The sequence below is a fragment of the Ambystoma mexicanum genome, chromosome 1q, assembly GCF_040938575.1.
Source record: "Ambystoma mexicanum isolate Mex_15411 chromosome 1q, UKY_AmexF1_1, whole genome shotgun sequence".
Classification (NCBI taxonomy): Eukaryota; Metazoa; Chordata; class Amphibia; order Caudata; family Ambystomatidae; genus Ambystoma; species Ambystoma mexicanum.
The window spans coordinates 586810632-586834230 of record NC_090922.1 but is presented as its reverse complement, the minus strand read 5'-3'; the positions used below and the strand labels follow the sequence as shown (position 1 = coordinate 586834230).

The 23599-nt window shown below is 46.5% G+C and overlaps 1 protein-coding gene across 5 annotated transcripts in view; it reads left to right on the top strand.

Annotated features, from left to right (window-relative positions):
* The window catches only part of RC3H1 (ring finger and CCCH-type domains 1), a 1368452-nt gene that overhangs the window by 520524 nt on the left and 824329 nt on the right, over positions 1-23599 (top strand). For all 5 annotated transcript variants that reach the window (XM_069641098.1, XM_069641097.1, XM_069641095.1 and 2 more), the window contains exon 9: positions 12260-12372. In XM_069641098.1, the coding sequence (XP_069497199.1) occupies positions 12260-12372 (113 nt within the window). The remainder of the gene's footprint in view (positions 1-12259; positions 12373-23599) is intronic.

Below are 23599 nucleotides of genomic sequence, written 5' to 3'. Positions count from 1 at the left end.
ATTTGGGAATGGGCCATCCTGCACGACATTTGGCTGTTGGATGTGCACATTCCAGGTCACATCAAAGTAACTGCAGACTCGCTCATCACCCGCCAGGCAATGGCCAGCTACGAGTGTGAATTGAACACAGGTTTTCTCGCCACCATTTTTTGCCAATGGGGCCCTCCAGAAGTGGACCCTTTTGCGACTTTTATAAATGGGAAACATCCTCTTTATTCATGGTCTCTGGGTATCCTCCTTAAAGGACGCTCTCGATATCCCATGGCACAACATGAAGGCCTATGCTTTCCTGCCACTGCCTCTGATTCATCAGTCTCTCTGCAAGCTCAGTAATACATTGAATTGCACTCTCCTGTTCATAGCTCCTTGGTGGCCATCCAAATTCTGATTCTCGGAACTTCAGCATCTGTCAATTCTTCCTCTGATCAGATTGCCATTAATTCCTGACCTGCTTCACCAGTGCGATCATCAGATGTGGCACCCCTCCCCACAATCGTTCAGCTTGGCGGCCTGGTGGCTGAATTCAGATCGTTGGCGCAGTTTAACTTGTCCGGGGACAATATGCGCAATATCCAAGCTCCCAGAAACCTTCTACGAGGTCTTTATATAGGAGCACATGTCTCAATTTTTGGCACTGGTGCTTATCTAAGCACATTGGCCCTAGGCATGCTACGGTTGACACCCTTATCTTTCGTGTCCCACCTTGCAGCTTCAGGCATTCATGTCTTGTCTTGCAGAACTTATCTGCCATTGCGGCCTACCTGTCGACAGACAGCTGTTCTTTTTCTTTCACCAATCTGGTCATTAAAAGGCATTTTGCAGGTCTCCTTAATCTTTTTACACTTGTGCGCACCTCTCTCCCCAGATATCTTTCATGGAAGGTCGCCTTCCTAATTGCAGTGACATCGGCGAGGCGAGTAAGTGAGCTCCAAGCTCTTTCTGTGGAACTTCCGTGCCTTCCCTTTCATAGAGATAAGGTGGTGCTCCACACTCATTCTTCCTTCCTACCCAAGGTGGTTACCTATTTTCATTTGAACCAATCGATCACATTACCTGTCTTTTTTTCCGAATCGGCATCAGATGCCGAGAGAACATTGTACAACCTAGATGTCAGGAGAGCCTTGAAATTGTCACTAGATAGAATGAGCGAAATAAGGAGCTCCTCACAAGACTTTCCAAAAGGGAAACTGGCTTCCAAGGCAACCATCTCCCAATGGATTGCATCCTGCATCTTGGAAGCTTACAGCATTCAAGGCCTTCAACCACCCAAAGGCATCCATGCTCATCCAGTACAGGGCAAAGCGGCTGCTGTTGCCTTTCAGAAATGTTCCTTGGAAAACCATTGCCAAGGCGGCTATGTGAGCTTTCCCATCTGCTTTTTGTAAGCAATATTGTTTTGGTCTGAGCTCCAGGGCTGATGCCCAGTTTGACCAGGCTGTGCTAAAGAATTTGTTCCAGTAAAGGTTTTCCATCCACCCAGACTAATTCAAGTGCATGCTTGGGAATCTCCCACAAGTATGGAGGAAAAAGGGCGAGACTTGGGTTTATAATAAATGTACTTACCATAGTGACTACCTTACTCCTAGTCCATTGTCCCCTTCCCTCCATACGCCTGCCGTCCCCTCTAAAGAGTATCCTCTATTATTGCTTAAATGGTCTCGGACCTGGCGATAGGAAAGGACTGAAGATGCGTCGGGCGGAGCTCAGGAGTACAGGGTTATGGCCATGTACGGTACCCTGCATAAAAATAGGATTTTTGTTTCTTTTTCACAAAAGTGCTCCGATCCTGACCCGAAGGGCGGAATGTCCCACAAGTATGGATGAAAGGGGATTATGGACTAGAAGTATAGTCACTACGGTGAGTGACTTTATTATTTTGTATCCCCTTTGCAATATTGAGTTAAGGAGGGAAAGGTTAGGGTTAGATCAGAACAGACTGGTTGTCTATACAACCAGTTAGATTCTCCCAAGGGGATAAAGACAGTCTTTTATACCAGCATTAAGTGTTCAACAAATAAAACTTGCAAGGGAACAAGCACTTTCAAAGTTAATAGGTTCGGAAGGAGGCCTTCAAGGAGCCAGGCCACAGCCCGAGTCAATGGGCAAAATCAAAGTTCTGATGCTTTTCGTAGAAAAAGGTTGTTAGTGTGAAAACAAGAAATCACAGGGAAGTGCCACCAGGGGGCGCACAGACAATCATGCTCTCCGTGTGAGCTCCGCTACCACGGCCCAAAAAGAGGATTGAGCCCCCAGTTTTGGACCCCCTCAACGGATGGACATTGAGCAGCGGCAGTGGGAACAAAGCCATATCTCCCCCCACCCTAAGCTGTCAAACTCTGCCTGAAACCTTGCAGGGGCCGCGAGTGAGGCAGGGGCGATAATTAACACCAAGGCACCACTACAACCCCACGGCCCGTGGCACCCAGGAACACACAAACCTGTACAATCCTACATCGATCACTGGAGTGGCACAAAAACGGTCGAGCACACCGAACGGTTGCGACCGCATAAGTTAATAGCAGACCCTGACCCACTCCACGGCCCCATAAGGCCGGGGCAGGGAACCAAACAGCAAGCAGAGAGCAAGGCAAAGAGAGGACAAACTGCCCAACCACATGAAACCAGTCGGAAATTGACTCTCACAACGTAAGTGCAGCGGCACTAGTACACTGAAATGTACAATAGCAACTTCTTATTGCACGGCAGTAAGAGAAAGGGTCCTTTAGAACCCTCCCATAACAGGGTAAAAAAGAACCCTGAAAGGAGTGAAAAGAGAAGTGGAGGAGAACCCATCGTAAGGGATAGAGTACCATCACCCCCCTTTTTTTTTCTCCTCCTCAAAGCGAACAGAGTGCAATGACTCCTAGGGACAGACACATCTGAGGCCGACTCGACAAAAGCCTTAACACTGCTGCCTGCTCCTGGAATCATTCTGAAGACACCCTACAAATTAGACAAAATCAAAGGAAGAAAAAGTGGTGCAGTGGGAAAACTTGGCACTACCCCCACACGCCAACTAGACATCGGTTGAACTGCCTCCGCCTTAATGACAGGTGTACCAAACTGAAATCCTGCCGATAACACTGGCGAGATCCAGAAAGAGGCATAACCAAACACTGAACTCTGCAGCGCACTGTGAGATTACCCAACACTCACTTAGATCCTCCACCACGTGTTTCGACGACCTGCTCCTAACGCAATCACTATCCAGCGCCAAAACGCCTACATAAGTTTACATGAGCGTGCAACAAAAACTAGCCCCCTTAGCCTACATCCCGACATCACCTTGCTTCAATAGCTTCACTATGGCAGCAATGGATGCCACAGGAAACGAATTGGCGGCCACGAAAGGAGACATTGCAGCTCTGTTGGGTGTGATCAAGAACATGGGGGCCAGCATAGGAGGCAAAATAGGCAAAATTACGCAGTGCCTGAACAACATGGAACAGAGACTGGAAGGGGTAGAAAACAATCAAGCATCAATAGATACCCTAGAAACACAACTTGAGCACAGGATAACAGACCTGGAGCAACAAGAAAACGACTTTAAACTCAAGATGGACGATTTGGAAAATAAGGAAAAACGGAATAACCTGCGCATATTTTGGATCCCAGAACGAGAAACCAAAAGCGACCTCAGGAAAACGCTCCACGACATGAAGCTCCTGATTGCCGATGATGTAATAGATGAACCCAAAACAAAACAAATCCAGAGCCTGGCGCCCCCCTGGAGGAACAAGGTCAGTACTCGCATGATTCCACCACTTCCAAGGCAAGGCCAGAGTGCTCGAAGGCAAGAAGTAGCAAAGCGATCACTCTGGGAGGCGCTCATATATCAATATATCAAGACCTATCCTCATTGACACTCACCCTTAGGCGGATGTGCGGACTCCTCACAAAATGGTTGAAGGAATGGAACATTCTTTCGTGCTACCCCTTCTCCCTCTCCTCCGAACATGAAGGAACAAAGATACGAGTAAGATTGGAAAAAGAAATCAAGGCGTGCATCTCTGATCTAATCGGACCTCGGGAAGAGGTGGGCGATCGGGAAGAACGCGGATGGCGTATCCAGGGTCCCAGAAGAAAGTGGGTGAAAGGCTCGAGAAAATATCAGAGGGGCAACACCTCCCCAAAAGGGGAAAACTAAGCACTGTTGAACTTGGTAAGATAGAAACACTTTACTGTAAAGAATATAACTTGCATAGGCGGCCAATCCAAGAACTGAAGTACTGACACGACAAGTGAATTGAGGGGGCGGGAGGGACACAACAGGGCCTCAATTAATATTGAGGCTTCCTATCCGGTCATGGGCCGTGAAGTAACGGCCCCCGCTGGTGGTTCGATGCAGGGCCAATGCCACCAATTTGGCTCGATCGGACGCCTCCAACTGGGTAATGGGAGGGACAGGGGAGGGAGGAGGGAAGGGGACGGGGGTAAACGGAGGCACAGGGCCGAAGCAGCATCTCTATTGGCTCAAAAAGAGAGCTATAGTGTGATCCGTGATGAACAAATTAATTATTGGTCACGGAATGTAAGCCAATTCCCCACAAAAGTACCCAATGGCACCTACTAGTGATGCAAGGGGAGGGGATGCCATAAGGTTATTGACACTCAACGTGAAAGGCCTCAATTCACCAACTAAGAGGTCACTGGTATCTAGAGAATTCTGCAGGACCAAGATGGATATTCTCATATTACAAGAGCCCAAATATGCCAAGGGGGAAGAGTGGCAAATCCTTGGGATGCGCATGAGTTCAGAATTGTGGGTATCCGGTCCACTAAAGAAGGGAGGAGTGGGAATCCTTAGAAAAGGAATAGCGTTTGAGCTCGCCAAGACCTGGTCTGATGTAGAAGGTTGTGCCCTATTGGTGACGGGGACCATTGGGAAAGTCAAGGTCATGATTGCCACAATCTGCTCCTCCAATTAAGGACCGGCCCGATACCTGGCTAAAACAATCCCAAAAATAATGTTAGAGGCCTCAGGTCACATCATTTTAGGAGGGGACTTGAACCAGTGGGCAGATTAAACGTGGAATGGAGGCCTGGTAACCCGGAGGCGAGAGACCAAAATGGGGGTGAAGGCACAGAGTTTGCTGAAATGATGGATACATACAATATGAGAGATGTATGGAGAGATATGCACCCAAACGAAAGTAGTTCCACTTTTTATTCCACCCCCCACAACACATTCACCCGGATCGACTACATATAGTTATCCAAAGATCTTTCAGACATCACAACACAATCAGAGATAACCCCCCTCACATGGTCCGACCATGACATGGTGGTAGTTGACACCCGGTGGGACCACTCGCCCGTCACAGGAGCAAAATGGAGATGTAATGAGATTCTTTGGAAGGACCCTGTCTTTAAGGCCGAATTGGAGACGAAGATTAGTGAATATTTTAAATCAAACACCACTGGTGAGATATCCAAACAAGTAGTCTGGGAGGCGGGGAAGACTACCTGGAGAGGCGTCTTAATAAGGGAAGGGTCCCGCAAGAAAAGGGAGAGACAGATTATCCAAAACAGGCTTAGAACCCAAATCTGTCTGCTGGAAGGAGAAATTAGGAGGGAAGATGAAAATGACCCCAACAAAAAGAATGCGGCAAAAAAGAAAAGGGAAGAACTGAGACTATTAGAACACGAGTAGATAGTGCGTAAGCTACGACTCCTAAAACAGACATTTTATGAGAAAGGAGACAAAGCTGATGCACTCCTAGCCACCAGACTTAGACAATAAAGAGCCGAGAGAAAAGTATTAGAAATAACTTGAGACGACCCTGCTCCAGACGATATCATTCCTTATATCCCAGAATTATTTGCCACTTGCTACGAGACCCTATACACCTCCGAAACACTCTAATCAAACAGATACCAAAATCTATCTGTCCTCTATCATTATGCCTAAGATATCGGGCCCCGACACGGAGCTCTACGAATCCCTTATAATAGAACAAGAAGTCCAAAACGCAATAAAAAAGTTAATCTTGGGCAAATCCCCAGACGACGACGGTTACACAGCTGGATTTTATAAGACTTTTAGTGCATAACTCGCACCATTCATTGTAGAACTTTTCAACGATAACTTGGAATCAGGGAAAGTCCCAGACTCCTACCCCCGCGCACTGATCAGGCTAATCCCCAAAGAGGGAAGAGATCCCAAAAAATGTTTATCATATCGCCCCATATCCTTGCTGAACCTAGATGCTAAAATCTAAACCAGGGTTCTGGCCGCCAGGTTAGAGACACTGCCTCATCTCATCCAACCCGATCAGGTAGGCATCATACTGGGGAGACAGGGCGCTGATACACAAAACACTTAATCTAATACATGCCTCCCAAAATTTGCCCAACAACCCCATCCTCCTTTCAATAGAGGCAGAGAAGGCCTTTAACAGGGTAGAATGGTGATTTCTTAAAGCAATCCTGCCTAAGTTTGGCATAGGCCCAAGGTTCAGAAAGGGAATACGGGCGGGGTACAGTACACATCTCCTAAGGCCTCTATATTTGTGAATGGAGAATACTCCAGATGGTTTGAGCTAGAATGAGGCACACGGCAGGGATGCCCCCTCTCAACAATCTTCTTCTCTCTCTCCCTGGAACCCTTGGCACAAAAGATAGGGGCTGACTCCTGGGTTGAGGGAATGCATTTGGGGGGGAATTGAACACAAAGTGGCCCTCCATGACGATGACATACTCTTACACATGACCTGCCCCATGACATCCATCCCCCAGGCTCTTTAACTACTAGAAGACTATGGTCGACTTTCTGGGTTTAAAGTGATCAAAGCTAAGTAGATTCTCTCCCCCCCCCTACAAGGTTCAACGAACACAAACATGGACAAATTCTCTGTATTAGATCTCCAGATCGAATATCTTAAACTAAAATACCTAGGCATACAGTTCACTAGAGATCTAAATGGTCTGTACAAAGCCAATTTCCCACCCCTTCTCCAAAGATTCCGTGCAGACCTTAGTAAGTGGAGCAAACTGCAGATCTCATGGTTGGGGCGACTCAATGCCGTCAAAATGGCGTGTCTCCTCCCCTCCCCCCCCCCAATTCTTGTACCCTTTCCAAATGCTCCCCATCGAGATGCCAATGCATTTCTTTGTGGAGACCAAGAAAGCTATTGTGGGCTTCTTTTGGCAGGGGACGAAGGCTAGAATCGCATACGATACTTTAACACTTCCCAAGGACAAAGGCGGGGTAGGTCTCCCAGACCTAAGAAAATATTATAATGCGGCCCAGTTACTAGTCCTAATCCCCCATCTACGCAACCACAATGAATCCTAATGGATTTCCATGGACAACCATCTATCACTGGCCACAGTTTCAAAGTTGCTATGGGCCCCCAGGAAAAAGCTTTCTAACAGGATCAAACATCACCCGATACTGAGCACTATATGGGGGATCTGGAGAAAGGGCACGAGGGTGGAAAAAATCACCAAATGGCCATCTCCACTGAGACACTTATGGTCCCCTGGTATTAACGAACACATTCCAAATGTGTAGAGGTTTCAAAAGTGGTACGAGGCGGGGCTAGAGAGGGTGGGGCAGCTCCTGAAAAAGGATTCCTTCATAACACTCCCAGAACTGAGAGGCCCCGGGGGATAGACACATTGCCAGTGTTTCAGTACCTACAGATAAAAGGCATTTTGATGAAAGTGGATTAGAGGGACAAGCTGAGGAGGGACCTTACCCCCTTTGAAACATTATTGGACACCAGAACAGAGATGAAGGGCTTGATATTGGCCAAGTATAAAGAATTGGTAGAGGCAGGAGACGGGACTACGGAACTATTGAGCGGTAGATGGGGAAAGGGACATAGGTGGATATATAAGCCCAGTCATCTGGGGAAGGATGTGCAGGCCAGCCTCGCAAACATCCATATTGAGTCAATACAAATTATATGCTATCAAACTATTACATAGATGGCAATATGACCCTCTCAGGCTCTCTAGGATGTTCCAAACAACCAGCCCTCAATGTTGGCGTTAATGTGGTGAGGTTGCTGACTATTTGCATATGTTTTGGGGCTGCCCTCGAATAAAGGTATATTGGGACGAGGTCCTGGGTTGGATCAGAGATATAGATGGCAGCCAACGATCTGCAGATCCCCATCTTGTACTGTTTGGCCTTGAAAAAAGCGAAGACGAATGGAGAAGGATTAAAGGTTTGGCCCCACAGCTATTGCTAGCCGCCCGTGCAATACTTGTGACAAAGTGGAAGTCTAGAATGACCCGAGTGAAAGTGAATGGATTAATGTGGCCTCCAATATATGTTTAATGGAAAAGATTACAGGATCCCTTCATGGAAGAGCCCCACAATGCGAGGCCCTATGGATGGACTTCTCGAGTAAACACTTGTCAAGTGCACCACAGTAAGGATTAGAGGAGTGGAAGAGGAAGGTTCCCCCCCCTCACCAAACCAAAATTAACTAAGCTGTTGGGCTGTAATGAACCATATGTGATCAAAGAAACACCGAATGCAGATACAAGAACCCTTCCAGTCAAGCAGTTCCCCTGCCCACACGACCTGAGCAATCATAGACGCACACAGACATGTTAATAAAGATACCTGCTCGGCACATGGGGAGGGTGGAGGGAGGGAGAAGAGAAAGTCATGCTGAAATCTTAGTCCGAAGCCGGTTCCACTTAACCAATGTATGATCAGACAACACTTTTGAAAAGCTCCGACTTTGTTCTGTATTATTGTTAATGTAATGTTGTTTTCATGACTGACACTGTACAAAACTCAATAAAATTGAATTAAAAAAAAGAGAAATCGCAAAAACAAGGAGTCGCCTTCAAGAAAGCACAGGCTGTAAGGCCACTGCAAGTGAGTCGAGTTCAACTCAGAGTATGGTTGAATAGCACTCCCAAAGGTAGGAAGTACCTCAAATGGCAAAAGGATATTATACCCCAACCCCCACAGTACCTTTGAACTGAAGTTGTTCCAGCTGGTTGCCTTCTGGATGCAATGCAGCAGACCCTTGTTCTTGTTCCTTGGTTGTGGTGACGAAAGGGAGGATGTCTGGTGGGCTCCTGCGGCAGCACTGGAGAGAGGGACTCGGCAGCAATGGATTTATGTCGATTCAGTGGCTCGTGGTTTTGGCTCCTTATTCACAGCGCCAAAGAAGAACAAACAGCTCTGGTTGGAAGTTCCTTGATCCCTCGGTCCTGGATCGGGAAGCTGAGCTCCTGCTTCTGAAGGTCCTGTGGATGCCCACGAAGGTATGGCCAGATACTCACTTTGGCATTGGGATTCTGCAGCTTTGGAAAGTTGCAGCAAGTCTGGGGTTGTGTCAAATTAGTTTGTCTTAAGGCTAGTTGCTGCCACCAGCCTACGGGACAGTCATCCCGTGCTGGTCTTCCCGGTCGATTTGAAAACAGGATCAGCACAGCTCTAGGGTTTCACTGGGCACTTCGCGGTCCAGGAATGTGCTGATGGCGTCTTCTGCTTTGGATTTTGTCCTCCAGTGTTCAACTCTCTTGAGGTTTTTATGCAGAGAGAACTTGCATAAAAACCTCACTTTTTATGCAAGTTCTCATTCATTCACAGCCCTAGGCTGTCAATCACACAGCAGGGTGGCAGTCCTCCAGGACAGCCAGCTGGCCAATTGGAACTGGTTTCACTCAGGCACACTTAGAGACCAAGGATAGGGAAGTTTTGGGAACTTCCCTCACTTCCTGCCTTTCCAGACACGCTGAAGCCTGGGTGTGCTTCAGGGAGAATTTTCGTTTGTGCCAATTCCCTTCAACCTTAGAGACCCTCAGCTCATTTGCTGGACTTCGGGCTTGTGGATGTTTTCCTCCCGAGTGAATTCGTGTATTTTTTCTTGACTGGGATTTTTGTGTTTTACTGTTCTATGGTGTCTGACAAACTCCATAGGTCCCTTGGACTTTTCTGAATGTTTAGATACATTTTCTTGGGTGAACTACCGTTCCCAAGGAATAGTAAGATGATCCCTGTTTTACCTTTCTCTGTAGGAAGTGCACTTGCCACCTTATGTGGAGTGCTGGGGGTTACTTAGTAATTCCTTTGTTGCACTAACTTTAGATGGCTGGTGTCTGTGGTTTAATTTTACAACCAATGTGCATCTTTATCGCAGGCTGAACCTTCAGCTGCAGTACAACACCCATGGGTGTCCATTTACCCAAGATGGTGGAAAGGTAGGAAGTGAGGGAGGGTTCCGAAACTTCCCTGCCCTTTGTCTCTAGGTAAGCCTGAGCGAAACCAGTCCCGATTAGCCATCTGGCTGTCCTAAAAGGACAAACACTCTGCTTTGTGATTGAAGGTATAGGCTGTGAACGAATGGGAAATCACATAAAAGGCGAGGTTTTTGGGAATCGAGGAAGAGTCGACCACTGGAGAGGAACATCCGAAGAATGTGACGCCAGCAGCACCCTCCTGGACCAAGAAGTGCCCGGTGAAGCCCTGCAGCTGTGCTGCCCCGTTTTCATATCGACTGGGAAGACCCATACACAAAGACTTCCTCCTTTGGGCCGGTCGGACCAACTAGCCTCAAGACAAGCTTCCATTTGGTGCAACCCCTGACTTGCCGGGCCTCACCATAGCTGCAGAAGCCCGATTTCAGGCGTCCTCTGACCATTGAAGAGTGCATCTTGCTAAGTCTGAATCCGACCAAGTCTTCGTGGGCATCCCGAGGAGCCTACAGAGACAGCAAATCTTGATCCAGGGTCCAGGACTGAGGGAGCAAGCTTCTGCCAACTGGAGATATTCGTTTTTCATTGATGCTGAGGAAAAGGTGCCAAAACACAGCTACTGAAACCTGTAGCAGAGACCCTCTCCCGAGCATTGCCTCAGGAGCCAGCCAGACGTCCTTCCTTTTGTCACCACGACCAAGGTCCAGGGACAAGGGCGCGCCAAGCTGTAGCAAGGAGTAATCCAGCTGGAACATATTTCTTCGAATCACGGGTACTGTAGGACTTGGGGTGTTCCTCTTTTAGCCATATGCGAGCTTCCGATCTTGCAAAGTGCTTTCGTTCCACTTAAGAGTTGATACCAACTCTCCTGCACTGACCTGAACAGCTTGTGTCCTCTACAAAGTAGCTCACTTGAGTTGCAGTGATTTCTGCTGAACTTATTAACTTTGTCAAGACTTTACCTAAGAAGTGCATCAGAACTATTGACTGTGTCCATTAACTTTGCCAGTCCTGGCTCCCTAAAGGCACCCTTCTGACCATACTGGCTTTGGCAGTACTTGTTCACTCATAGGTTATAATTGTGTACATTATTATTGCTGGGATAAATGTTAATCGGCCTCCCTTTGTGAGATAGTAATTGTTTTACATTGTTGAAAGTATGTTCAAAATCGGATTCTAACCTTTCCTTCCTTTACAACTCAATAACTGAATTGGTTACTGAAAATAAGTGCAATACTGACATTAACTGAAGTCACACTTGCGTGCTGAAACATTTATTGTCCTTTACAAACTGAATCCTAACTTTGATTGAATGGTATTAGTAGATACACATTTTTTTGAGAATGCTTATATAAAACTTGTGTATAATTATAAATAAATATATAGTGTGTGTTACTTGGCTATTTGTACTTATTGATTTCAATTGTACAGCTCACATTACCCCTCTTAAGATAACCCAGGCTACTGAGTCACACTACCAACTTCTGTAGTACCGGCCTATATTAAATGGTGGATTAACTAATAGCAAGAGATGTCTTGTCTAGTCCTCACCAGTTGGACTGCACCAATTCTTACCTAAAAGGCAGGATAATCACCTTTGACTTGATCTGTTTGTACTTGCTATCCCTCCTTCAAATCATCCATGCATCTGTCCTCATAAGTATATAATTTGATTCAATCTGCCCATGGAATAGGGGATGGCAGCGACATGTTTTAAACCATGTGTGACCGTTCTACTAAATAAACACATGTTCTGCATGTGAAGGGGACACAATGTAGAGCTTTAAAGTGGCAGCACATCTTTTACAAGTGCAGAAGGGCCTTTTAGATGCAGACATATCCCTAACAGGATGTGTGGATGGTGAGCAAGGACTTAGTCTTGGAATGGTGGAAGGTAATCATTATTCTGGTAATTTTCTTTTTTCCCATTGCGTTATGTAGATTAACATTAAAAAAAAGAGCACAATTGTTCTGCGATCACAAGATGCTCTGTGATTCAGTTAGTGGACTCCGGTTAGTGAGAATAACCACCAAGTTTGTTAGTATTTACCCTTACTTTAATTTACCATCCTGTTTACTGTTTATCCAGCCTCCTCAGCACAGCAAGTACAAAACCTATATGTGTCGGGACATGAAGCAGCGTGGTGGGTGCCCCCGTGGGGCCAGCTGCACTTTTGCACACTCCCAGGAGGAGCTCGAAAAGTAAGTGCCTTTGGTTGAATGTCACACTATAATCAGCTTCCAGATTATGTGGATGTTACTGTAATGTATGGGGTATTGTGGTCTGTAATTGTGCATCTGAAAGGGTGCATCCTTCATGCATTCAGCTGGTTATTTTGTCTATTGAGCTATGAGACTTATTTTGATGTTTTAGAAGATATCTTTGTGAGAGTGAGCTAGTCTGTTAAGTTTTCCCACCCGTTATTTCCTGTTGACAGGATGCGATTGTCACATCTATTATATAACACAGATAACTTGTTAGGAATATTGCTGCTAGTGTTCAAGAACCGCCTTTCCTTTTGTACCAAAAAAGCTCCCTCATAGCACATAAATATCCTATCATATCATATCAGTGCGTCTTTCTCTACATACAACCGATTGCGGAGGTAGGTGGTGATGGACAGTTGGAGCTGATGGGTGAGCAGCTACCAGTGAAAAATCATTGCAGTGTATATATTTTTCTTTTTTTTTTTTTACAAACTCACTCAATTTCCTTTTTTTGGTGATGTGGCTACTAAAAGCAAAAATTGTATAGTATCAATATTTTTAAAAGAAAGCAAAAACTTGGTAGAACTCCTTTCCCAAATAACTTGGACGTGGTCCACTTCAGTTTGGGAGCCAGTGAGGTTGTCCTCATTACCCTGTGTACAATGTTTTGACTTGTAGTTCGGCAAAGGTCGTATTCATTTTTCCATTCAAGAGAGTTGGCAAACACTAAGGATTGATTCTTGTGCCTTATTTGTTATACAAGGTATACATCAAACAACCCAGTTATCCCCCTCCGATATCCTCTTGCACATGAGGATTTTTGGACACGCGTGTTTAGTATTTTACTTGTTTTTGCTATTTGCACCTCTTGTATTGTCATATTCCAGTTTTTGGACCTTATGTTCTCCAGCTTTACTTTTCATTTGGCTTCTTGTGCAGGAGCAATATTGTTAAGAAAGATGGACTCTTAAAATGCATTCACTTTAATGGTTCAGGTTTCTTGCTGGTGTGAGGAACCAGGAATAAGCTGCAGACACAGAGGAGTCATACCTTTTGGCTATACACTTTTATTCAAAATTAAAAGGGGTGGGGAAATTTATTTGTCATGCGCGACCAAAAAAGGCCCGGTGGCATACAGGCGCAAGTCTTGTCCTTAGCACTACCACGACCCAGGGAGGAGGCCCAATCCTCATTTAAAGAGGTGAGTCTTGAGTTTATTTTTAAACTCATTGATTGTCCTCCAGTTTCTCATGGCTGGTGGTAAGGCTTGCCTTACGATCCCTATCCTAGTAGCTCTTTCCCACCTCAACCAAAAACGGTTTGTCTTTAAAGATGTCCAAAGTAAAAATGCTTCCTGTGTCCAAAAGCCTATTCTTGCCCTCACACTGTAAACATTAACTCAAAGGTGCAAATGGTATTCTTTATAGATCTCAAGGTGCACACATGTTTCAATCCAATAAAAAAGATAAAACTCCAACCAAAAGTTCATAGTTCCAGGACATTGCTCTCTTCCCCAGGTTCCTGTTACCAATATACAAGTTGCATGTAGCCCAAAAGCATGGCTTCTCCCCCTTGGCTCACACACAGTTCTCAGGGAAATGGTTATTTTCCCCAGGTTCCTTTTTTGCAGAAAGTTCAAAACAAAGAATCACATTTCAAATAGTTGAAGATCATAGGGCATGCAACTTTCTAAGGATTCTCTTGTAGTTTAACACACACGATTTGGCCTTTTATACTCCCCTACCCGGACTTCCTTAACAGTCTTATACATATTTTAACTTCATCTGTTATTTTCGCCTTACCAGGACTTCCATACAATAAATCTCTTCACCTGGTGTACTCTTCTGTCAGGACTTGCATATCATATCTTTATTACAATTATCTTTTACCCCTGAAACCATACGACCCCAATATTGTCCTATCATTTTGTTGAATGGTTTTCTCTTTCTGCCACTTTAAGATGCAGGTTCAAATGCAATAGCTTATGGGTCTTTCAGATTCTTCACATGCTTAACTTTGCTTGTGGATGGCTATTTTGAAGCAGCACACACTTTCAGGCAACCTGGTAACCCTCTCTGCTTCCCTGGGGTTACCGGGTGCTTCAAGTGTCTCTCGTGCCACTCTGCTAATGTTCTCCTTGTATTGCTGGTTTGGCGTGCCACTTGTCATCCACTGCGCATCTGCCGTGCCGGGTTTGGTTTCTGCTGCCTTTCCCTCTCTGGCAGCACGTCCTCTGCATTCCGGTGTTTCCTCCTGCTTGGCGGATTACCTTTTGGTAGCATTTCCCACAGTGTCGTCTCCTCCCAACATTCGGATAGCTGCTTTTGCAGATAACTGCAGAGCTCAGCGTCTGCAGCTCTTTGCTAGACTGCAGCGTAGGTTTCCTGGCCTTGGTGATCTTTACTGTTTGTCTTTTCCTCTTCTAAGTAGTTGATGAATGTTTCTTTGTGGTGTTGCAGAACTGGTATGAGACACTTTCAGGAGTAATCATTACTGCCCTCTGCCTCTTCCTCCTCTCGTTAATTTATTGCTCTGGTTATGGCAGGGAATATTAATACTGAATTCAGTACATGGATGAGTGGTATAATAGGCTATTGAGACTTTAGGAATGGAGGGGGGGCATCATCCCCAAAAGGGGTTTAAGGGTGCGGGGGTGTATGTGACTTTACCCAATTTTGTCCTCTCTTCTCCCGAAGGTCACCTCCCTCCTGGTGGCCCTCCCTCATATAACCACCCACAGGGTCAGGCTTAGGTAGTGGCTGCTGTCCCCTAGCCACATAGGGTAGATACTAACTTAGGGAAATGATTGAGGACATCATTAGAATAATTACACTGGGCAAATGCCTAATTTAGATTCTGGTCTCAATCCAGAGATCCTTCACAAAGTGTTTAGATCTTCTTATGACTGCTGCCTTATAACTCTGAGACCAGCATAGCCCTGATCATATATGGCCACATCTTTATCATATACATACACGCATATAGAAGCAATGCCAAGTTGCTGTGCTCCGCACACTTTCACATGGGTCAGCGGTAGTACCCCAGTTTTACTGCATAGCTGTACCATGTCAAAAGCGGTAACCAAGTAAAATCTCAAAAGTCTGCTATGGAAGTTTAGTTGTATTTGGGCAGTGGGGTGCATGGTGCGTCCCCAGACCCTAAGTGGCTTCGTGATTTTCAGCAGAAGCGTGCATTTTGCAAGTCCTTAAATTTGACCTTGACCAAGTGTTGAGATGGAGATTTTAAATTGGCCCTCTGGACAGATTCTGAGAAGCCATCCTTTTCTGGTGAACAGGGAAAGACACTAAAGTATAGCCAGAATCTGTCAAAGGAAAGGGGTAAGTAGTTCAGTTGGAAAACACAAATGGTTTTCTTAATAATACAGGTGAGGCAGAAAGTATGCCATTAGTTCGATTTATTTAAGCCTTGCATAACTTTTATCAATTAAACCATTACAGTAAGTGAATCCCAGAGTATACACTACTGAAATATGTAAATTCCTTTAGGGGTGCTTGTTAGGAAAGATGTATATACATTTGTAACTTTCATTGCATAGTTTCTTATGGAAACCCATTCCTTTTGATGTTTTTGATCCTGTTGTGACTTATTGAAGGGAAATAAAGCTTTCATCTCCATTTTTTTCATGTTATGTCACACCTGCGGACAAATGTTAGAGGAGATACTGATCAAAGAGACCACTGAAAGCGACTAATAAGTCACCAAGAAAGCAAGATGAAATGGATACCACAGATGACAACCTTCGCGTCCTGCAGGCGCCAAGATATGTAATAGGAATAAGTAATTCAAGGATTCAATGGTTAAGAGTATCAAAGGTCAGCGTCGCTGGGAGACAAAGGGGCAGGGCTTCAGCTAGGTCGGGTAGTACCTTATTTGTCTTCATATGTGAGGGCAGGGAGTGCCATGGGTGGAGGGGCTGCTGTGTGGATGGAGAAAGGGATGGCAGAGTGGTCTGGCCAGGTAAGCTCTATGGAACTTAATAGAGAGACATGGTCATAGGAGCTGAAGATCGCATCAAGGGCGTGACCACCAGTGTGGGTTGAACCAGTGGTATGTCGGGAGAGGTTGAGTACCTCAAGACTGTCGACCAGGGATTGGGTCATGGGGTTGTTGGGCACATCGAACCAGACATTGAAATCTCCCAGTAGTGAGTTCTGGGTGATTTACCTGAATGGTAGCTATTGGGGTCACAGATTGTTGGCAAAATGTCTGTCATAACCAGGAAGATGTGAGTGTTGATGGTAGGCAGAGTTTTACTAAAAGGGATTCATAGTTAGCATTGCATGTCTGGGTTTCGGCGAGTGAGATGGAGAAGTGAGGTTTGTGGAGGATTGCCACTCCGCCACCTCTGGAAGGTCTGTTGTAGGCGATAAGCGAGTAGCCAGGGGGGGAAGGCCTTGTGCGTGACTGGTGCAAAATCGTCTGAGAACCAAGTTCAGTGATAAAAATTAGGTCCGTATTGTCAGAGGATATGAGGTCAAAGATGCTGTCTGTTTTTTGCCATTGAGTGGGCGTTGAAAAGGAGGCATGTGAATTCATGAGGTGCAAGGGTTTTCTTGACGCTTGTCACATGGGTGCCCTGTGAGATGGGAGGTGTGGTAGTATCAGTCTTGGTGGTTGATACTGACTGAGGGGTGATAGTGTGGGGTCTGGACGCAGGTACTCTTTGAGGGGGGTTAGTGGGGAGTGGGGTAGGTCGATGGGGAGCGGGAAGAGAAGGCCGGCAGTGGTTGGTATATGAGAGACGTGGTTGTGAGGATCAGGTGGGGTTGGTGAGTGGTGCATGTCTGGTGTGTGGGGTTAGGCAAGGAGTTTGTTGTTTGAGTCTGGAGGGCGCTAGGGGTTTTGGTGTACTGGGTGAGAGGTTGAGATCAAGTGGGTGGAGATGGGGAGAGAAGGGTGTGATGGGATGTTGGACCGATCGAGGTGTCGTGAGGTATAGAGCCGGGTTACCCTTTCAGCGTTTTGTGTGTTTGGCTGCCAGAGGTGTGTGAGAGAGGGTAGTAGGGTCAGAGGGGAAAGAAGATGGAAGCGACTGTTTTTACTAAAGGCAAGATGTGCTACTTTGAGAGAAGGGAAAGGGTTTGAAGGGGCAGGTTAGGGGGTGGGGGTCGAGTAGGAGCTGAGGGTGGGGGGAGAGGGCGGTGAGCGGGTATCACAGGTGAAGAGGGGGGTGCCGGGCTGTGCAGAGTTTGTGGGGTGCAGTTGTCCTCATTGGACCGTGCTGTTAAAGGGACACTGGGTTTTCGAGGGAGAGTTGTTGGTGGTGAGGAAGTGTGGGACTGATGTGGGGGGCGTGGATGGAGTGTGTTGGTAGAGAGATGACGATGTTGATGTGATGTAAAGCTCTATACAAGTGGGTGCTGGTGTCAGAGGGGGATTAGCGTGGGCCAGGAGGGCTGAGGTGGCGGGGGTTGGTCTGGTGGATGGGGGGGGGGTTCCTGAGTGAGTGCCACAGTAGTGGCGGGGGACTCGTGATGTTTGGAGCGCCAGAGCGCTCCTCTGATCTTGGAGTTGGTGGCGGAATGATTAGTGTCTCAGTGTTTTGAGTGCAGAGATGGGGACCCGATGTGGGATATTTTGGGGGGGGGGGGGGTTTCTTGAAGGTAGGTGCTAGTACAGTGGGCATGCGCTGGGGTGGGGGAGATATGGTGCAGATGAGGCGGCAGAGAGGCAATCTATGTTAATGTGTTATCCCTATCAGGGAGTGGAGGTCAGTCATGGTTGTGGGATCGAGTAGTCCAGCAGTTGAGCAATGTGGAGGTCAAGGACACGCGTCCAGAGGGCAACGACGGAAGGTATCTGGGTCGAGGTACCTAAGACTTAGTTGGCAGGGAGTGTACTGAGTGATAATGCAATAGCAGAACCTTGAAACCGAGTCGCCTGTATAGAGGGAGAAAGGGCGAGTGAGATGGAGAAGTGAGGTTTGTAGAGGATTGCCACTCCGCCACCTCTGGAAGGTCTATTGTGGGCGAAAAGCCTAACAGAGGGGTCAACAGCAGATGTAATAACAGTAATTGTAGTGAGAGTAGATGTAATAGCGGCACCTAGATCTGGGTCACTTGGAAAGAGGGAGAAAGAGCTTAACACTGGGAACAGTAAGTGCAATAGTAACCGCTAGATTTGTTGCACCAATACAATAGCGCCACCTAGATTTGGGACACCTGGATATCACGAAGTCCAATAGCAGTAGCAACAGTAGCAATGAGGCAGGTAGTCTTCAGAAAGACACCTTTTTTTAAATTCCTGGATAGTGCTAGCTGTCAGTCAGGCCAATTTTGATGGGCCGCTGTCTGTCCCAATCCGGTTGTCTGGGACAGTCCGGCTAGATTTGAGAGGTTTCTATCTGGCACATGTGGCTGGGGTACAGTATACTGAAAGTGATGTTTGGCTTGGGGCCGTCTGCAGGCACCACAGGCAACAATGGCTGTTAGGCAATATTGTATGCAGTACCCTGCGGGAGACTGCACCAGCCTTGTTCTCTTGGCAATAGTTAACTCAACCTTTGGTATAAGCATGTACTACACAAGTTGGTAGAGTGACTGAGCAGCCAGGATTATCTCAAGAGGGGTCAATGTGAGCTGTAGGTTTGTAACGCAGATACCCATTTGGGATGGCACACACACTTCTTATACCCTTAGATGACTTAAATAGCTAGGACACTGTGGACATTGATATATCACTGGCACATTTGGAGCAATACTGAGCTTAGTGTCAAAAGGAAAAGCTGAGGGAACTGAACATTGGTTAACAAATATTCTTTAGAGGAGAAGTACTTTCTGAAACTCCAATGCAAAGTAAATTGACCCTTTCCCAGCTACAGAAGTTATAGAATCTGACTTTTGTTGAGGGATAGTTAAAGCACAAAGTCAGAGGTTAGCGTTTTTCAGGGAGCCAGGATCGCTCAATGTTAATTGAGCAAAAGTGTAGGTGAGCTGAAGCACTTGTTGCAGGTAAGTAAGTCTTTCACAATGTTTATACAAATCGTTGTAGAAAATGAAATAACTTTAGGGCCACAAGTTTGGAGGCTTGTGAGGGGCAAAGCTGCAAGCAACTCTGCAATGGAAACCAAGAAAAGTCTCCGCTGAGAGCCATCAAGGCTACACGATAAGAGGTAAGTCCTCTTAGGTTTACAGTACCTTAGGTCTGAAGAAATTGGTTCCAGCTGGCTTCTGTTCCTGTTTCTCAATCGGCGGCAGCAATGGGCAAACATCAGATCACTGGCACTTCGCGGTTTCAGATTCTCGCGAATAGCGCCACTGCGGTTCTCGGATACATTATGGACTTCCTCGCATCTGTGGTCCAGCACTCTGTTGTCCCTCATGTGTGGTCACTCCTGCTTCATGGGAGTACGGAGGATCTTCCTGGAGCTCAGGTCCAACTTAAAATCGATGCACTCGATCCTGGTGTTCCCCTCCCTGGCAATCGGTTCCTGCAGCAGCAATGGAAGTACTGCCAGCTCCGAGAGGATGTCCAGACGAGTTCGCTTTGGGGTTGATTGGTCCCACCAACCCAATGGGAGAAGTCGTTGTTTGCAGGTCTTCTCTAGTCGAGGCGAATTTGGACTTCAGCACTGCAGCAGGGCTTTAACGGGCAAACCAACGATCCAGGAGTTGCAGCAGGCGCCTCTTCCAAGTTCTTCTTCGGATTCCTCCGTTCAGTGGTCGACTCTGCCTTCCAAGCAAAAGACCTCGCCTTTTATGCAGGTTTCTCCCATTCATTTGCAGTTTAGCTGTCAATCACACAACATGGTGGCTGTCCTCCCAAGGAGATCCAGCCAGCCAATCATATTTGGGTGCATTCCTATAACCAAGGGAGAGGGAGTTTTGGGAACTTCCTTCACTTCCTGCCCTGCCAGACACGCTGGAGCCAGAGGCGGGCTTCAGCAATGAACCCAGTCAAAGGCGAAGCGAACAAAGGGACTGAACCTGGTTTGACGCGCAGAGTAAATTTCAAGGACCTTTCCAACAAGAAAGGGCGAAAAAAGAAGACTGGGCCATTTTGACAAAATGGCACCCATGGGTGTTTTACTGCAGCTGGGATTGCAGCCTGCGGTAGAAACACACAATGGTAGGGAAAAGTAAACCACTGCCACCAGTCATGAATTGTAGAAAGGGTAACATACAAATGTTACATGAGAAACTAGACCAAGGGTATACTAATTAACCCCTCCAGCACCCTATTGTAAGATAGTATGTGCTGGGTCTAGAAAAGTTACACTTGTAAGTACACTTGTAAGTAAAGTCAATTTCACTTCACTGCTCTGTGTTACAATGTAAAAAGATGATGCCTATGGTGTTTGTCAGACTCCAAAACCACAAGAAACAGAGTTCAAATTAACCAAAAATATTTGAGAGAATGGGGTAAAAAGGTCTCACTCTCGGCAGGATAAAAGTTGAAGTCTTAAAATCCAGCAAAAAAGAGCTGGGGGGTCTCTAAGGTAGAAGGGAATTAGCACATTTCTAGGAATTCTCCCTAAAACGGGCCAACACGGTCTGGAGCTGGTATCTTTTACCTCACGCCCTTCACCACAGGGATTGCACGGGTAGCGGCTGCTCTGGATGTGTGCTCCAAGTGGGTTTCTGAAGACCAGTTCGGGGTTTGGGTGCAGGATGGGAAGGAGGAGGAGTGAGGGAAACGAGGGGGGGGTGGGAGAGATTAAAAAAAATAGTCAATGCAAGCAAACCGGGGCCCAGGAGGGTTAGCACTCACCTGCAAACGCCTAGGAGTAATGCCCAAGAATGAGGGGGGTGTTGGGCAAGATTGTATGCAGTACCCTTTGGGTGCACTACAACAACCTGACCTCCTGGCAATAGAATTCCAACCTTTGGTACACATCTGCACTACACAGGTTGGTAGGGCGTGGAGCAGCCAGGCTTATCTCAAGAGGGGTCAATGTGAGCTGTAGGGGAGTTACACAGCGATTCAGTGACAAGTATTCAAATAAACTTAAACACAAGGTTTCTTGATAAAACGATTATTAATTTCAGTCAGTTAGAATAAGCCTTCTTCAGAAGGGAGCAATATAAAACGCCACTCAAATATATTTCAAAACACACACTCTTAACTTTCTGAATCATTAAGTACCCTTTTGGTATGGCCCACAGACACAACCTACACCCTCAGGTGACTTCACTAGGTGCTGGGGACATTAATGTATCACTGTTGCATTTAAAAGTACTTAGGAATTGGGTTAAAGGGAGAAGCTTATTAGAACATACAAGAGATCACAAATATTCTCAACCAGGTAAATTCTTTTGGATCCCCCAACAAGTTATTCAGTGGAACAGGCTAAGCCAAAGTCCATGGGCAAAAAATCTGTATGAAATGAAGCACCTCTTTGCAGGTAAGCATGAAAAGTCTTTACACAGTGGGCCTTGTTACGAGTCCAGCGGTAACTTGCCGGTTTTTCCGGCTCGGTTACCGCCGGACTCGAATTACCATTCCGCCTCTGTGATTCCCGGAATTACCAGGGCATTACAACCCCGGTGACCTGGGAATTCCGGAGGTGGAATTCGGTAAATCCCCATTCCCATTGAGTCCGATAGGACTCAGTGGGAATGGGGACCATGGAAACACCGGCACCATCTCGTGATGGTGCCGGTGTTTCCACGTCCGCCTGCAGGCGGGCGGTGTTAAACCCACCAGGTCAGACCTGGCGTGAATGACACCTCTGCCTGCAGGACTCCGAATCACCTGGTATGGAAAGAACGGTGGCGGCGGGTTTACCGCCACGTTATGTCCATACCGGGTGACTCGTAATGAGGCCCAGTGTTTTTTGAAGTCTGTGAAGAAAAAGAATCAATGTAGGGCCTCAAGCTTTTAGACTTGCGAATAGTAGAAGATGCAAGCAACACTACAGCAAGAGGTACTTTCTCTCAGACTTAACAGTACCTTTTTCGATTGAAGAAAAAGTGCAGCAGATGACTTCTGTTCCTGTGCAGCTCTGCAGATCTCACTGTTCCTGTGCCTCAGTCGTGGGGACAAGAGGGAGGACTTCTGGGCACTCCTGCAATGGAGCGGTCACCGCTCGCAACGGCTAACTGCAAACGAGTGGCACTTTGGTGCTTCAGCTCCTCGCCGTTAAGGAGATTTCTCAAAAATGTGTCAATTCCCTCCACCTTAGAGACCCTCAGCAACTTTGATGGATTTTGAGGACTTGATTTTTTTTACCTATAGAGAGTGAGACCCTTTTTCCCACTCATGTATTTTAATGTGATTTTTATACACTGTTTCCTTTGGTTATAAAGTCTAACAAACTCCATAGGAATCATCTTCGAGAACTGTCACAAAGCACATTCAGTGCAGTGACACAGGGAAGTCTTCCAGATTTCCCAAGGTTTAAATACATTCTCTGAGACCAACTACTTTTTCCCGGAGCAGTAAAGTGAATTTAACTTTACTTGGCATTGGAACTTTCTAGACCCAGCACACACTATCTTCCAATAGAGTGCTGAAGGGGTTACTTGGTATCCCGTTTGTCTAGTTTCTTAGGTAACATGTTTTATGTTACCCTTTCCTCACCGAATGGCTGGTGGCAGTGGTTTTCATTATGAACTACTGTGGTTTGCATTTACCGCGACCATTCGTGGTTCCGGTAAAGCAACCGCCGGTGCCATCTTTTTCATAATGGCGCAGAGGAATCTTTGATACAGTGACCCCGGTCTTCTTTTTTCTCCATGTCTTTGTGGAAAGATCCTTCTAGAGAGTTTCTCTGCGCGCCAAACAAGGTTTGGTCTGTTTGTTCATTTCGCCTTTGGAGGGGTTTCTGAGAAAAACCAGTCTCTGGCTCCAGAGTGTCTTGGGTAGGCAGGAAGTGAAGGAGGTGTCCAAAACTCCCTGTGCTTAGTGTTCCAGGAGACCCAGGTGCACTCTGTGGTGATTGGCTGACTGTCCGGCAAGGACAGACACCCTGCTGGGTGAGCGACAGCTAGGATGGAATTAATGGAAGAGAACTGAATAAAAGGCAAGTGTTTTGGCTTGGAAGGTAGAGTCGACCACTGGACGAAGGAACCGAAAGAAAAGCTTGAAGAGGATGCCTGCTGCTACTCCTGGACCGTTGGTTTGCCTGGTGAAGCCTTGCTGCAGTGCCAACTTGCCAAGATCATATCGATGGAAGCCCCTGCAAGGACGACTTCTCCCTTTTGAGTTGGTGGGACCAATCAACTCTCAAGTAAGCATCCATCTCGGGGCTGGTTCATTT